The sequence below is a fragment of the Oreochromis niloticus genome, linkage group LG18 (genome assembly GCF_001858045.2).
Source record: "Oreochromis niloticus isolate F11D_XX linkage group LG18, O_niloticus_UMD_NMBU, whole genome shotgun sequence".
Classification (NCBI taxonomy): Eukaryota; Metazoa; Chordata; class Actinopteri; order Cichliformes; family Cichlidae; genus Oreochromis; species Oreochromis niloticus.
In genome coordinates, this window is record NC_031982.2 from 22,832,317 (window position 1) to 22,846,976 (window position 14,660).

At 41.7% G+C, this 14,660-nt stretch overlaps 1 protein-coding gene across 2 annotated transcripts; it reads left to right on the forward strand.

The window, feature by feature from the left end:
• Positions 1 to 537: 537 nt before the first annotated feature.
• Positions 538 to 13,864, forward strand: sppl2 (signal peptide peptidase-like 2). Of its 2 annotated transcripts, none has more exons than XR_003214715.1 (15): positions 538 to 690; positions 1,589 to 1,705; positions 2,214 to 2,396; positions 2,496 to 2,585; positions 3,342 to 3,481; positions 4,270 to 4,412; positions 6,686 to 6,782; positions 7,283 to 7,399; positions 8,100 to 8,181; positions 8,301 to 8,375; positions 8,465 to 8,527; positions 8,619 to 8,718; positions 8,931 to 9,008; positions 9,464 to 9,744; positions 10,975 to 11,099. XR_003214715.1 is itself a non-coding variant. In XM_005476592.4 (15 exons), the coding sequence occupies exons 1-15, from the start codon at positions 643 to 645 to the stop codon at positions 11,158 to 11,160; spliced, it is 1,680 nt and encodes a 559-aa protein (XP_005476649.1). In that variant the 5' UTR covers positions 538 to 642; the 3' UTR covers positions 11,161 to 13,864. The 2 variants fall into 2 exon arrangements, 1 of the variants encoding a protein (XP_005476649.1); XM_005476592.4 differs by having other exon boundaries at positions 9,464 to 9,624; positions 10,975 to 13,864.
• The last annotated feature ends 796 nt before the right edge of the window (positions 13,865 to 14,660 follow it).

The window sequence follows — 14,660 nt, forward strand, 5'->3', positions numbered from 1 at the left end:
GTGAGAGAGGGACTGATGTAGGAGGTGAATGACAGTCATCCACTCCGGTGCCACAGCAGGTTGGTAGGCAAACTGAAGTGGGTCCAGTGATGAGCTCAGCAGGGGCAGAAGCTGTGCCAGGAGCAGCCGCTCCACTTATGTCCAAGATATTGGAATTAATTACCTGCATACAATTATTTTTTTTGTATTTTTTGTATTTTATTTAATTTTTTTTTTTTTTTTTTAGAAATTTCGGGTTAAACATGCCAAGAATTTAGCATTTTTTACGTTGAAGAAAAATTGTTTCCTTTATTTATTTATTTATTCATGTTTATGAATTGAAAAACTTTTAACCAAACTCTAAAACTCCTCCTTTATTTGTTGCTGGAGTTTTAAAAAAAATTATGTTCAACTGTAAAACATGTTAGCCTTTTCGTGATGCCAGTGACCGCTACTATTTTTATCGGTTTTTGGCAGTCTGCTTTTATCCAAACAGCAACGCGTTAAGTGGCACATGACAATATCAGCCAATTAAAAAGCCTAGCCGAACGAAATGGGCGCGGCCTGTTAGAGACGGCGGTGGGGGCTCTCGTGCAGGGGGTACGAGCCAAGCGGTTGGTTGGTTGGTCGGTCGATGGGGGAGACAACAACAAGCTAGACACCATGAGGGTCCCCGAAACACTGATTTGGGCCGCTTTTCTCATCCAGAAGGTGAGAGAGACTGCGTCTGTTTCCTCGAAAACTGTCCTTCAGTGCGTCTTTGCCGGGTAGCAGCCTGCGGTTAACAAACACGGATTTGGGTTTTTATTTCCCTGCGGCTTTCCGGGAACGTTAGCATGGATGCTATGTCTGTTAGCTTGCGGAGATTTCTGTGGGCCCTGGAAACCCATACATTACTCACCTTTTGATGCAGCATTAATAAAGGAGGATTAGTGCCGATTCACCTCACCTGAAACCGACACTGGGTTTATCTTCACAGTTGTTACGAGACAGTGAATCTGATGTTAACCACTGACAACTTAGACTGCGGTAGTGCTGTAAAAATATGGCAATGCGTCTGAAAGAGTTTAAGAGTGAAATATTTCATGTCACTGCCAGAAACAATATAACTGAGTGAGCCAAACTATAACAAATTTGAAAAGGTTTTTCTGTTTTGTGTTCAGTGAAAAAACTATTCATATGGCTAAAGATTGTCATGTGGAAGGAGGAAGAAAGAAAGAAAGAAAGAAAGAAGAGACATTAGAGAAAATGTGTTTAAAAGCCTTAAATCTAACTTCAAGTACATTGCAGAAACCCTGATTGTTTTATACACTGAAGGCTGTAGTTTGTAGTGCTGCTGAGCTTTATTATGCATACAAGGGTTTATCATATTGTGTGCACCCCGTTTATATGTAGAAGAGTATACAAAAACCAAGTAAAAGGGTTACAAATAGTTTAATCATAGCTTCAAAAAGGCTTTGGGGAATTTTTTATACCGTCTCAAATTGATGCAGACAGCAAAACATCAACATTTATAGGGCTGCTAGAATTAAAGCTCAACTCTGTGATATAAAAATTAACTTTTTCTTGGACATGTGGGATGATCCAGGAATTGTTTTTATGTTGACAGGTGGTGGGAGAGTATGGCATGGCCCATTTCAGTGACAAGGGCAAGAGCGAAGGAAAGGATTACTGCATATTCTTCAACTCCCAGTGGGCACGTTTACCTCAGGATCTCAATAAGGCGGTAAGTCACTAACCAAGGGGGTTAACCAAACACTGTAAAAATTCAGATTGCTTAAAGGCCACAGTGCAATGAGGCCAAGCCTCAGTGTACAACATCTTTTCTTAGGAAGACAGGATGCTGAAATGTAATCTCCACTTTTATTGCCTGTTTCAAGTCGAGCAGCTATTTTCTGAACCAAATCCAATCACTGGAGAGCTTTTATGAATATAAGAATATAGTAGGCTGTAGTAATACATGCAACAAGAAATAAATACAAGAATTACAGTTTCTAGGTCATACTCACACGAGGGTTTTATTTTTGGATATAGGTGTATAATGAGAAACAAAAAAATAGTCTTTTAGAAGTACAAGGATTTTTATGGCAAGGCTGCCTGTTTTACACTAAATGAGGAAGCTTCTTTGTTCCATTAAAGAATAATAAACAGTACGTAATGATTAAAACAACCAACATCTCTAATTACTGTATTTTTAAACCTCTGACAGTATTTCTAAACCTTTTGTTTCACAGTCGCGTCTCCAGATCTATGACTTGACAACATCGGTCCTGTGCTCTCCCTCTGAGGTCCCAGAGGGAGGCTTCCCGAACCGCATCCCCATGGTGATGAGGGGGAACTGCACTTTCTATGAAAAAGTTCGCCTGGCCCAGATTAATGGTGCCAAGGGCCTGCTCATCGTCAGCAAGGACAGACTGGTGAGATAGCTCTTCACGGCTATTCTGTGTCAGAATTAAACAGGTTTTTTGGTCCATGACAAATCAGAAATGTACTTTGATTTTGTTTTTTCCCTTCAGACACCACCAGCAGGAAACAAGACTCAGTATGAAGAGATTGACATTCCTGTGGCACTGCTCAGCTACTCTGATATGTTGGATATAAGCAAGGTGAGAAGTCAGCCACTGGACAGGTAAATTACTGATTACCTTCGGAGTGAAACCGATGTTTCTCTTCTCACTTTAGAAGCTCTACACCTGGATTTATTATCCCGTTTCTAATTTTGTGTCACTGGATGCTTTAATATGTGTACCTTGTTGTATCAGGGTAAACTCCCTTTCATCTGTAATTCTTCATGGTACAGATTCAAGAAAGTGCTGGAAGCATTTCTCAGAGATTTTGCTCCCTATTGACATGATGGTGTCACACAGTTCCTGCAGAATTGTTAACTCCATGTCCACGATGAGAATCTCTTATTGTACCACATCGTAAAGGTGCTGTGCTGGATTGAGATCTGGTGACTGCAGAGTCCATTTGAGTACAGTGAACTGATTTACATATTCAGGGAACTACTTAGAGATGGTTTAAGCTTTGATACACGGCACATGGCACGCTATCCAGCTGGAAGCAACTGGTTAAATGCTCCTTTTAAGACAGATTTTTTTTCAGTGCAGTGGAAAATGTTGAAGTTTATTTAAAACTGAGCACCATGACAGAGACTCTTGTAGTAATCCATCACTTCAGTCCAGTGTTATGCACTGAATTGGGCTTAATAATCACAATATCAGAGTTAATTTACTTTGAAGTAGGCTAAATTAGGATTCATTTAATATAAATTAAGTAGCACTTCCTTATTCTTTGGCATGTTTTATTTATTTTTGAAGGTTGACATCTGGCAGATCTAATGCTGTTTCTTACTTCTACAGACCTTTGGTAAAGGACAGCTGGTTGCCATGTACGCACCCAACGAGCCAGTGTTAGACTATAACATGGTGATCATCTTCTTGATGGCAGTAGGAACGGTGGCTATTGGGGGCTACTGGGCCGGCAGCAGAGACAGCAAGAAGTAAGTTTACTGGTCCCATAAAAGTGCTTCTGTGGAAGTGATTCAGTGGAAAATCCCACAGTGTCAGAGTTTCAGCTGTACTGCAGTATGACAGCCAGAGTATTCAGACTTTTTGAAAAAAGTGAAAGTTAAAAAGTGATTTTAGTCTGGGTTGAACAAAACTGCATTAAGTGATACAAAAATACAGTGATGCAAGTATTGGGTAACAAAGAAATTCCTTCAGCGAGTGCAAACGATGCATTTAGTCTCAGCTGCTAAATTTACATTAGAGATATTTCATCAGGAGAGGCTCCAGAGAACATTGGTCAGAGTTTTCCTGGCAACAAAATACGAGTGCATGATTGCAAAAGACTTTCCTTTTGGGTGACTATGAGTGCTTCTCTTCTTTTCAAACCAAGCAATCTGCATCTTACCGCTGTGACTCCATAAAGGGCAGCACTGTTTATTTGAGTATGGGTGACTCATTGGCTTAAGCCAATCTGAGTCCATTCTTTTGGAGTTTTCTGAGGTGAAGGAGGGCAGAGTGAGATGGGGTCGCTGACGCACAGCACCGCAGAGAAAAAAACATTTGGGATCATGAGTGCATGTTTTCAACTCCGGATGGAAGTGAATGCCAGCCAGCTGACCAAATGACCATAAATATAGACTTTTGATGGCAATGTGTTTATCCCATGTGTTTTGGTAAATCACTAAACATTGGACCATAATCTGCAATCTAAAATGTGAAGGACAAAACCCCAGAGCAAATGTGTGCATAGAGTTACTCACTGTTGCTTGTCCTCCTGCAGACGGTACATGAAGCACAAGCGGGACGACAGTGCCGAGAAGCAAGAGGAGGAGACCGTAGACGTAACCCCGATCATGATTTGTGTGTTTGTCGTCATGTGCTGCAACATGCTGGTGCTACTCTACTTTTTCTACGACCACCTGGGTACGATGCAGATACACACGAAGTGTACACAGAATATAACCGCTGCTATACTAGTCGTGCTGAAGGAAACCTTTAAAAGATAAGAAGAAACCGTTAGATCAGAAGCACTTTTATGGGGCCAGTAAATGATGGTGGTTTCAGTTCCTTCTGCCCAGTATTCATTAGTGTGTTGGGGGCGGTTAGCCTCTCAAAGCCTTTAATTTGTCCTTATTCACTGTGGCTTGGCGTCGCTCAGTAGGGATTTTCTCTGGATTGAGGTTGTGCAAAAGATGTGACAAAACCTTAAAAAAACCAGCATTCGCTATGTGCAGAAAAACCAGAGAGCAAAACATATTTGAAAAAACCCTCCAAATGTGCCAAAAAAAACAAACCACATAAAGGTGCTTTTGCAATAATAGTTTGTAGTTTAGAATCAAATAAAGTGATCAATTAGGATGTGCTTATTTTTACAGTGTGTCAGAATCAGAAAAATGGTTCCAGAGCAGCTGATTTAGTTCAAGCCTGCAGCTTTGAACTGGATCTTACAGGTTTCCTCGTTTTTCTTGACTGAAACACATGTATGGATAAATCCTGGACTTACGAGGCATTTATTGTCAAATTTTTAAACTAATTTAAACTTCAGATTTCCCCTCACCACATAGCAAGTTTATATTCTTTTTATCCTACAGTATGCTACAGTATGCAGTAGCTTACTCAGATTAGGGACACTTGTCCTCCTGCTGCCCAATGCTCACACTGTGCTTAATGATCTGGGCCAAAGGATGCTTACATTTATCTTGGCAGCAGCTCCTCTCTCACACTCACTCTCTGATTTACTAAAACAATGTTGCAGAGCCTGGTGAGTTTTATGAGTTCTTGGATTTTGTGACTTGATTTGGAAAGCGGTGGAACGCTTTCCTTCCAGAGTGATTTTTTTAAAGAGGGAAGTGCAGTTCCTTTTTTGGAGGGATACGATACATACATACTGTGCCTGAGTCTAACTGAACCGCGCCCGGGCACAGCACGTTAATTATGTTAGTCAAACAAGCTGGACTTGAGTGCTTAAACACACTCAGGCTCATCCTGAGTACATCCTTGATAACAGCTCATTTACACGTTTGTGCAGCATAGTTTTCGACAGCTGAGGTTCGTCGTGTCCCAGTGTTTTATATGTGGAGCCAGCAGATAGAAACAAGTAAAATGCTGGCACTTTTTCCCCTCCTGGGTCCATGCTACTTGTTGTGGTCAGTTTAGAGGCAAACATAACTGTCTCACATTTTTCTGTTTTTGTTTTTAACTTATTTACATGTTTCTGAATCTCACTTCTGATACTTTAGGCAAACTTCCTTCAGGAATTTACTGATATTTGGGGGTCCTTAAATTAATAATATGGTTATTATTTCCTATATTGTTGTTCTCTTGCTGATAAATTTAAAAGCTGAGTTGAAAAATTAGACAAAAATGCACAGGAGGAATCACTGGTGCTGAACAGGCGTAGACGTAGTTTTTTTTCCTGAGGTGGAACTCCCCAGTAAGTTCTCATAAAGTCCGCTGGCTTGTTAATCCTGTTGTTGTGCAGTCTCACTTTGTCCATAATGATAGAAGGCTCGCTATCAGTGTCTTAAGCCTTTAACCTTGTTGCCTCTTTCCTCCTTAAAAAACTAGCTTAAATAAGTAGAATAAATATTTTGCTAACAAAATAAAAAGACAATATGACAAAGCAAGTGTTTACTTAAGGTAAAAAACAAATAATAGAAAGGAGCTCAATTAAATAAAATCAATTAAATGAGCTAAATGAGTAAAAATTAAAATGCAATACAGTAGAATAGGTTGTTAATAAAAAAAAGAAGGGTGAAGAAATTAAAAAAATAAATGCACATCACACACAGGTGCAACAAGAAAATACACGAAATGAGTAAAACAGGATTTCTGGTTAAAAGGTCTGAGCTTCTAAACTAATCTTATTAAATAAATTGAGATAATCACCTCTCCATTTAGCTCCAGGGTAAACTGAGATTCTTCAGAGATCATTTCCTCTCGCAGAGCTGCCTGTTGTCCGGCATTAAGCTGCAGCAGAGTCAAACCCTGCTGAGTGTAAAGAATGGCTGCACTGATAAAGAGCTCAATGGCTGAGATAACATTTCCCCTTTAAACAGATTAAAAAGCTGCTGAAAGCTGCGGATGGCAATAGTGTACAACAGGGAAAGCAATACCACTATTCAGGCGTTTAAGGAAGAGGGATGCCAAAGAAGCGGGTTTGCTCAGCTTCTGTCTGCTGTTTCTTCACCGTTTAGCTATTTGGGTCATCAGGATCTTCTGTTTGGCCTCCTCTGTTGGCCTGTACAGCTGCCTGTGGCCGTTCGTCAGGAGACTTCCTTTCTGCAAGTGCAGGTAAGTCCTCAGGTCATATTAGTAGGTGTGATGATGCTTTAAACAGCATTACATTTGTTTGTTTGTTTTTCTCTCCATTCATGTATGTTTTCTATGTCTGGTCGAGGTGCAACTTGATGATTTGCATTCAATCAGATATTAGTCAGGGTGTATATATATTTGATCACTCCACCCTGGAAACGGAACAGCTCATAAAAATACTTACAAGCTCAAACTTACCACAGCATGATGAGTATATGGTTTAGGAACCTTTTGTTAAAAAATATTTTTTTTTCAGCAATGTGGATTCAGCAGTTATTTCCTGTTTCTTCTGTACACCCATTTTTATTTTTTTATTTATTTTTTGTTAGACCAAATGATACATGGTTAACATAATTATCTGCAGATAATGTTAATAAAAACACTCCTTAGTTGCATGTCATGCTTAACAGTGACTGTATTTCTGTGAGAGAAAGTGCTGTGGTGTAGTGGCTGACATCTGACCCATGTTTTGAAAAAAGGATCCCGGAGAACAACCTGCCGTACCTGCACAAGCGGCCGCAGATCCGCATGCTGCTGCTGGCGGCCCTCTGCATCGGTGTCAGCATCATCTGGATGGTGTTTCGCAACGAAGATCAGTGAGTGCACAACACAAAATTTAAAAAACAAATTAATTCATTCCTCTACAGCTACAGACCAAGGCGCCGCTGGGCTTCACAGTCAGAGAAGAAAAGGTCAAATTCACCAGCTTGTAGCGATTAAAGGTGGAATAATCATGAGAGGCGAAAAATGAGGTCGGGTACAAAGTTAAACTTGAGGTGAATGGGAGTAAGGAATACTATTGCTTGACATGTGTAGCAGTAGTCTGGGTCTAAGCTTTCAGCTTAGATGAGAATTGGCTCGCATTAGAAAGTTAACTTAACCATAAACTGTGACTAAATATTTCATAGTAGATACCTTATCACATAATCCAGAAGTGTCACCACTCGGACTTCTTCAGCTTTTTGAGAAAGGAATTATTATTGTGGGCTTCTCCAGAGGTCCAAATCTTGTGGTTTAAAATTCAGAGTGACCCCGTAGGTGCTATATTTGGGGGAAAACAATTTCACTTTCACTTGGAAATATGCTTTTGCTGAAGTATCAAAGGTGTTGAAGCTGTTGGTTTCGTACAGGCTGTGCTGCACACTTTCTTCCAGCATCCAAGAATTTTGGTTTGAGGGCAGAATTTTTGTGGGTGTGTGTGTTGGGTGGCGTAAAGTCTGTGTGTAATGACGCCTTTGATGTACATGATATGGTGATGGTGCTGGTTGACTAACACTGGTGTTACGTGTCTTCCAGGTGGGCGTGGGTGTTACAGGACGCCCTGGGGATCGCCTTCTGTCTCTACATGCTCAAAACAGTCAGGCTGCCCACATTTAAGGTGACAGATCTGAACCACAACACGATTTTTGAAAGGTTTTTAACTGTGTTTGATTGTTTTAATAAAAGTTTTGTCTGAAACTTTGGTTATAAACGGATTTCTTTTGCTCCCTGATGCAGGCTTGCACTTTACTAATGACGGTCCTGTTCGTCTATGATGTTTTCTTCGTATTTATTACACCTTCCTTCACAAAGGTATGTCAGGTTGTCACACGTCTCTTTAGTTTAGTTGTTGTCTGCCGTGTTCTTTGTTTTTGTTTTTACTCCTTACCTTTTCTCCACAGAGTGGGCAAAGTATAATGGTGGAGGTAGCGGCTGGTCCCTCTGACTCCTCCACACATGAAAAGGTGAGCCTACGTGGTACACCTCAGTTAAGTCCTCCAAACGCCCTCTCGGCTCAGTGGTTGATGGTAATGTTAATTTTTGTGTTTTCTCCAGCTTCCCATGGTGCTTAAAGTGCCACGTTTAAACTCCTCCCCCCTGGCTCTTTGTGACCGCCCCTTCTCCCTGCTTGGCTTTGGAGATATCTTAGTACCAGGTATGCAAAGCAAATGTTTTATGATGACACAGTTCACATGCTTTGAAAATAAGAGCAAGGGCTTGTCCACCAGTACGTCTGTCACAGATGACAGATTTTGTCAAAGGATTAAAAAAAATACTAAAAATGGAAGTCTGCTAAGAAAGCTGTGTGAAACACTGCTGTTAGTCTTTCCCTTTGTTCTGAATGCCTCTTTGGTTTTCTTCTCTTAGGTCTGCTGGTTGTGTACTGTCACAGATTTGACATTTTAACACAATCGTACAGGATCTACTTCATGGCCTGTACAGTCGGTACGTATGTGGGCTGTACTCTGTGAAATGCTGATGTTATGATGAGCCTCATTCAGGTGGGAATGACATTGATAAGGGGAAGTTCTTCTCTGTAGTTTAAGTCGTCGTTTTACCCTGAGAAAAATGACCGTGGTGCTTGTAATGTGATAACAGATTGTTAAGACTAGCCAATAGAAAACATCAGCACTTAAGATTTCCTCTCCTGAGGACTTCAGTTTTAGAGCAAAAAAGAGATGATTTCTTTTTCCTGCCAGATCTGGTACAGGCTTTAGGAACAGATGCAAGGAACAAGTTTAGGAACAAAAGACTTCAGTAACTTTTCTGATGGTTGTAGTTCAGTGAGTAAGGTAGAAGCAGGCCAAGGATGACCTGTAAATAAGAATATAGCAGCGGACCAGCTTGCAGAACACCTGCAGGAGCTAAAGCAACTTCTGTCTTTGTCTCTCTCCCGTCAGCTTACGGCATCGGCCTGCTGATAACCTTTGTGGCGCTGGCTGTGATGCAGATGGGTCAGCCGGCGTTACTCTACCTGGTGCCTTGCACTCTGCTCACCAGCCTCAGTATAGCGCTGTGGCGCAGGGAGTTGCCCCAATTCTGGACTGGAAGTGGATTTGTGGTGAATACCAGTTTGATATGACTGCCATACTACGGAAGAAAAAAAAAGACTAAAAAAAAAGCTGCAAAAGAAAAAAAATATCTAGGTTTAAATAACATGCAGACTAAAGTAGAATTTCAAGTTGAGTAACCCCTTTAAATAATTCCATCTGTTCCAACTGCTTCTTTCTGTTTTCACTGTCCCCCTCCTTCCCTCCATCGCTGCTCCTCACCACCATTTATTTATTTATTTATTTATTTATTTCTTAAACTGTGGGTGTGCTCTAGTCTGCTGCTGAGGGCTCAGCTGTCTGTGAATGTCACTGCAGGTCTTCAAACCGGGCTTCATTCTACCATCAAACACCCCGAAGGGTGTACTACGAAGCGAGATTAATGGCTTAGCGAGCTATGTCGAGCCTTAAGTCAGAGTTTTCAGTGTCCTGGGGGTGGCTTTCTTGATCTGAAGCTGTTTAAAACTGGCTGGAAGTGCCACATTTTCACCGATTCTAGATAGATTGAGATTCTCTGCTGGAGCAGGTTTTATACATGCCATGTGCAGATATATACATTTATGTTCCCACAAGGGAAATTATTGTTACAGCAGCAGTATAAAAAGAATAAAATTAGCACTGGAATAAAAAAGTGATTACATACATGGTAGAGCTGTGTTTCACTGTAACCTCTGAAAGAGTGGCAGGAATATGTTAGCATTTATTTTCTAATGCAGAAAATTGTTTTTGTATTTTATTTAAATCTTCTGCCAAGCCTGCTGAAATTCCAGCTTAAATAACACAGATTAGAAAGTCGGTCTGTTTGTTTGTAGTCCATTTATCAGGACTACAAACAAGAATATTAAATCGGTAAAATAACTTTCATCAGATGCCTGCTCTTTATTGTGCTCAGAGCCTGAAGCAGAAAACCCGAGCTAACACAGGAAGCTGAAAACCACTGTTGAGATACCTGTTACCCCTGACTGGGATTTTAGGTGTCGTTGAGCCAGCTAACACAAAGTAAGCCTGGCTTTATGAACTTGCTTCGTAGTACCTCCCTCTGCTCTCTTAACCTTGCTTCATTTCTGCATTGATGATAAAGTAGTGATCACATGAGAAACTCTGACTCCAATAGTGGGGCTGATGTTGATGTAGATTATTTCTGTGTAGCTTGTTGGGGCTAAAAACCTCAGTGGGACATTTCTATTCCTGCGAATACCTCTGAGGGCACAAAGCTTCTTTAGCTGGGGTTAAATTTGTACCTGTGTAGCGTTTGGTTCTGTTTGCCTTCGGCTCTCCTGTAGCTCCTGTCATTAAATTTAGTGTTCAGCCTGGCGCCCTTCAGCCGACTCATGCAGGCTTTTGTTTTCTGTCCCTTGCAGCCTGCCATAGTGCTCGCACCGATCAACTGCACACAAACCGCCGCGCCGCCGACCAAGGAGCCCTCAGCTAAACCAGAGCCACCGACCGCAGAGGAGCAAGCCAGGCAGAGCGAAGACTCCCCCCAGGACCCGCCTCAGGAAACTCCCCCGGTGGAGAGCAATGAAGAGGAAAAAAAACCCAACTGAAATAACGTCTAGTACGGCACTTTTCCATTTCACCCTGTTTACTTTGTTCATTTTCTTTCTACAGTTTGTCTGAGTCAGCGGACATTTCATGTACTGATTGCTTGTTTGCACTTGGTGCGAGTAGGAATCTGTGTTTTCTGAAAGTCGGGCTCAGCCGGGCACAGAGGGAATCAAATTGACAAACAGAAACAGTCCCATCACCACCTCCTACTAACGTACAATCTGCACCACCCGAAAGGGGAGTGAAAAGTCAATCTACACTACTCCACTGAGAAAACAATAAATATTTCCACTACACTCAGCTCTGTGCCAACCTAAAGACCCCGTCACACCAGCAAATAACAGTGCAATGTGTAACCAGACCAGCACCAGAGCTAAATAACAGATTAAAAAAATACCCCTCCTGATTTTTGGTTTTCTTTACATTTAAGAAGTAGTTAAAAAAAAAAAAAAAAAAATACAGCTGCCTTAAAAAGCTGAGACTTAAACCTGAGTTTAAAAAAAAATCTTATTTAATAAAAATCTATTTATAATGAGCAGCCTGACGCGTTACACATCAGAGAAAAGGGGAAAAAACTTCACATGTGGAGGTTTTAGTTATTCATGATTAAAACAGCTTGTCTAGATAAGAAAAAAGTGATAGTAGTAGTTGCTGTGTAGAATTGCTGGCATCACCTTAAAGGAATACCAGTAATGAATTAATTATTGAGCCGAATGAGCTGTGAGCAGCATGTTTGACATAACTGAAAACCAACTTTAATGGACTTTGACCAATAAAAATGTATTTAGTGACTGATCCGTCTCATACAAGTTCAACTAACCTGATGGTGCGAAAAAAGAGACATGATGAACGATTAGGTGGCAAACGGAAAATTACAACCGTTCAGGAAATGGAGCCATATTTGGCCCTCGGCCCTGAAAGGCTGATAGGGTATTGCTGTCACCACGCCAGGCTGGCAGCGTGGAGACCCACCTTTGTGAAAAAGATAACTTGAGAGTGAAGCGACGCAGGATTTTCAAATTGATAGCACAGGTCCATCTAGTAAAAATCTCAGATGAGTTTGACCTCAAGGTGCTCCTTCTGTTAGTAACGATTATAAAACCTTGCACAGTGTTGAGAACAAAATGCTGAAACTTTTCAGATGACACAGAGAGGTGTGGAAAGATCCTCTGATCCAGTTTGTAGCCACAGTCACTGAGACTCAGACCCAAGTATTTAGCTGTTCATCTTTCTGGTGTGACTGGGCTTTAAAGGTCCTGGCAACACGAGTGCTACACCACGGCCTAAAGGAAACCGGAGCGCAACACACAAAAAAACAAAACAAAAAAAGAAAAGGAAACAACGCCCACGCTACCTGCTCCCAAGGAAAGACCAACGCTGGCAGAGGATTGTGGTTTCACAACAACCAGATATTTTATTAATCTCAAAAAGTAGCAAGCGGCATGGTGGGAGTGGCCAAAACAACAAACAAAACACTCTAGAAATGAAATAGAATTGACTTGCCTATGATGAGAAACCCAAAAGAAAACACAGGCCTCTTACCGGTCTCCCTAACATCAACAGGAGAAAACGTTTTAAAAGAAAATTGCTTCCCACCCCTACAGCTACCAGATCAACAAGAAAAGGTCTATTTACAATATATACAAGACAACCAAGCTCTTCTCACCACAGAAACTTAGTCACACAGCACAACGCAAGACACAGAGCTAATTGCACAGCTTGTTTGGAAGTAGGAAGTGGGCGGGGCTGCCGGTCTTGACATGTCCCATTTTATAGCCAGCCTCATTCCATGCTTAGCCAATTGTCCACCTCCACCTGGAACGTACGGCACAAACAACAGAGAGAACGACAAACAACACACAGCATCATGACCTGGGTCATAACACGAGAGAGCGATGGGAGCAGCTCTGCAGGCCCATCAATTTTCAAGCACTTAATTTGAAACGCACTGAGACTCGAATCCCCCTAAAAAGCCCTTTTGAAGCGTGTGTCCCAGAGTCAGAGCATGAAGCAGCTGAAGAGTTTCATACCCTTTAAAATGTGGTGCTAACCTGGTTGTTGACTGAGCCAAAGCACTTTTGTTATTTTCTCATCAAGCTTTTGTTACATTTTGTGTTTGCATGCTTTTATTTTGATTTTAGCCCGAATATATAACCCAGACTTTGTAAATGTTGCTGAGTGCTGCAGTCTGGATCCCCCGGGTGGCGCTCGTGTTATATTAAGAGTTGGGGGGTTTTTTTTTGGCCTTACCGTGTCCTCGTCTGGAGTGGGGGTGGGGGGAGGCTCTCTGTAAACCGTGTGCTGGACTCAAAGTGCTGCAGTTTCATGTGTGAACTGGACAGTATGTGGTTCTGCTTGTTCTTAGTTTGTATTTAAACATTTGCACAGTATTTTAACTCATGAACCGGCTTGTTGTCGGCTCATGTGTGTACGTGTATGTTTATGCATAAATATAAGGGTTTAAAGAAACGGAAACCATGGTAACGCTCTACTTGTCCCATATTTGTTCTGCTTTTGTTTGTCTGACCCGGGGGCATCATGTTCGACAGCAGCGTGCTGCGAGTGAGTCCGGCCTCGGTGTCTGAATGTGATTGAACAGTTTTCTGGACGACATCATTCATTCACCAGGATAGTTTGGTGTCACCGAGTGGTTTTTAATGCCTCTACAGAGGCATATGTATAATAAAGACCCATTGTATTTAATATTAAGCCTGCTGTGTTTCTTATGTCACACTTTTCAAGAGTGATCTACTCTATATACTTTATCTATACTCTATACCCTCACACTGCTGACTCTAAAATAGAATAGAATGCCTTTAATTGTCACTATACACATGTACAATCAGATACAGGGCATGTCCTACTTAGTGCAAACATGTGGGAAAAGAAAGGTGGGTGAGGTGCTCAGTTCTGCAGCACTATATACATATGAACAGTATTCCCCCCCCCCCCCCCCAAAAAAAAGTACAAATAGACAAATTTGTATTGCACAGTGGTGATGATAGTTGTGTAGTGTGTTTATAGAGGGAAGTCCTTGGAATCGGGTGGGACTGTGTTAGTGCATGTGTTCACGTGAGTTAAGGGTGGTTATGGCTTTTGGGAAGAAACTATTTTTGAGTCTTTCAGTCTTTGTGCTGATGCACCTGTAGCGCTTCCCTGAAGGAAGCAGGTTGAACAGGTCAAAACCAGGGGGAAGCTGTCTTTGATCATTTTTGTTGCTCTGCTGAGGCAGCGGGAGGAATGAAGGTTCATCATGGAGGGGAGAGGGCAGCCGATGATCATCTGTGCTGCCTTGACTACTCTCTGAAGCCTCACTATCTGCTGTAGCATACTGTGATGCAGTTTGTCAGCAGGCTCTCAATGGATGAGTGGTAGAAGGTCAGCAGCAGCCTGGAGTCTAGTTTGTACTGCCTGGGAACCCTCAGGAAGTGCAGCCGCTGCTGGGCCTTCATGACAACCGCTTGTTCTCTAAATACTATGCTTCCAACTTCAGGACCAT

Bases quoted from the DNA above. Each gene is read 5' to 3' on its own strand.
- sppl2 (XM_005476592.4), top strand. From the start codon at position 643: ATGAGGGTCCCCGAAACACTGATTTGGGCCGCTTTTCTCATCCAGAAG. The intron at 1,706-2,213 runs GTAAGTCACTAA...TTTGTTTCACAG, and splicing joins CTCAGGATCTCAATAAGGCG to TCGCGTCTCCAGATCTATGA. The intron at 9,009-9,463 runs GTACGTATGTGG...CTCTCCCGTCAG, and splicing joins CTTCATGGCCTGTACAGTCG to CTTACGGCATCGGCCTGCTG.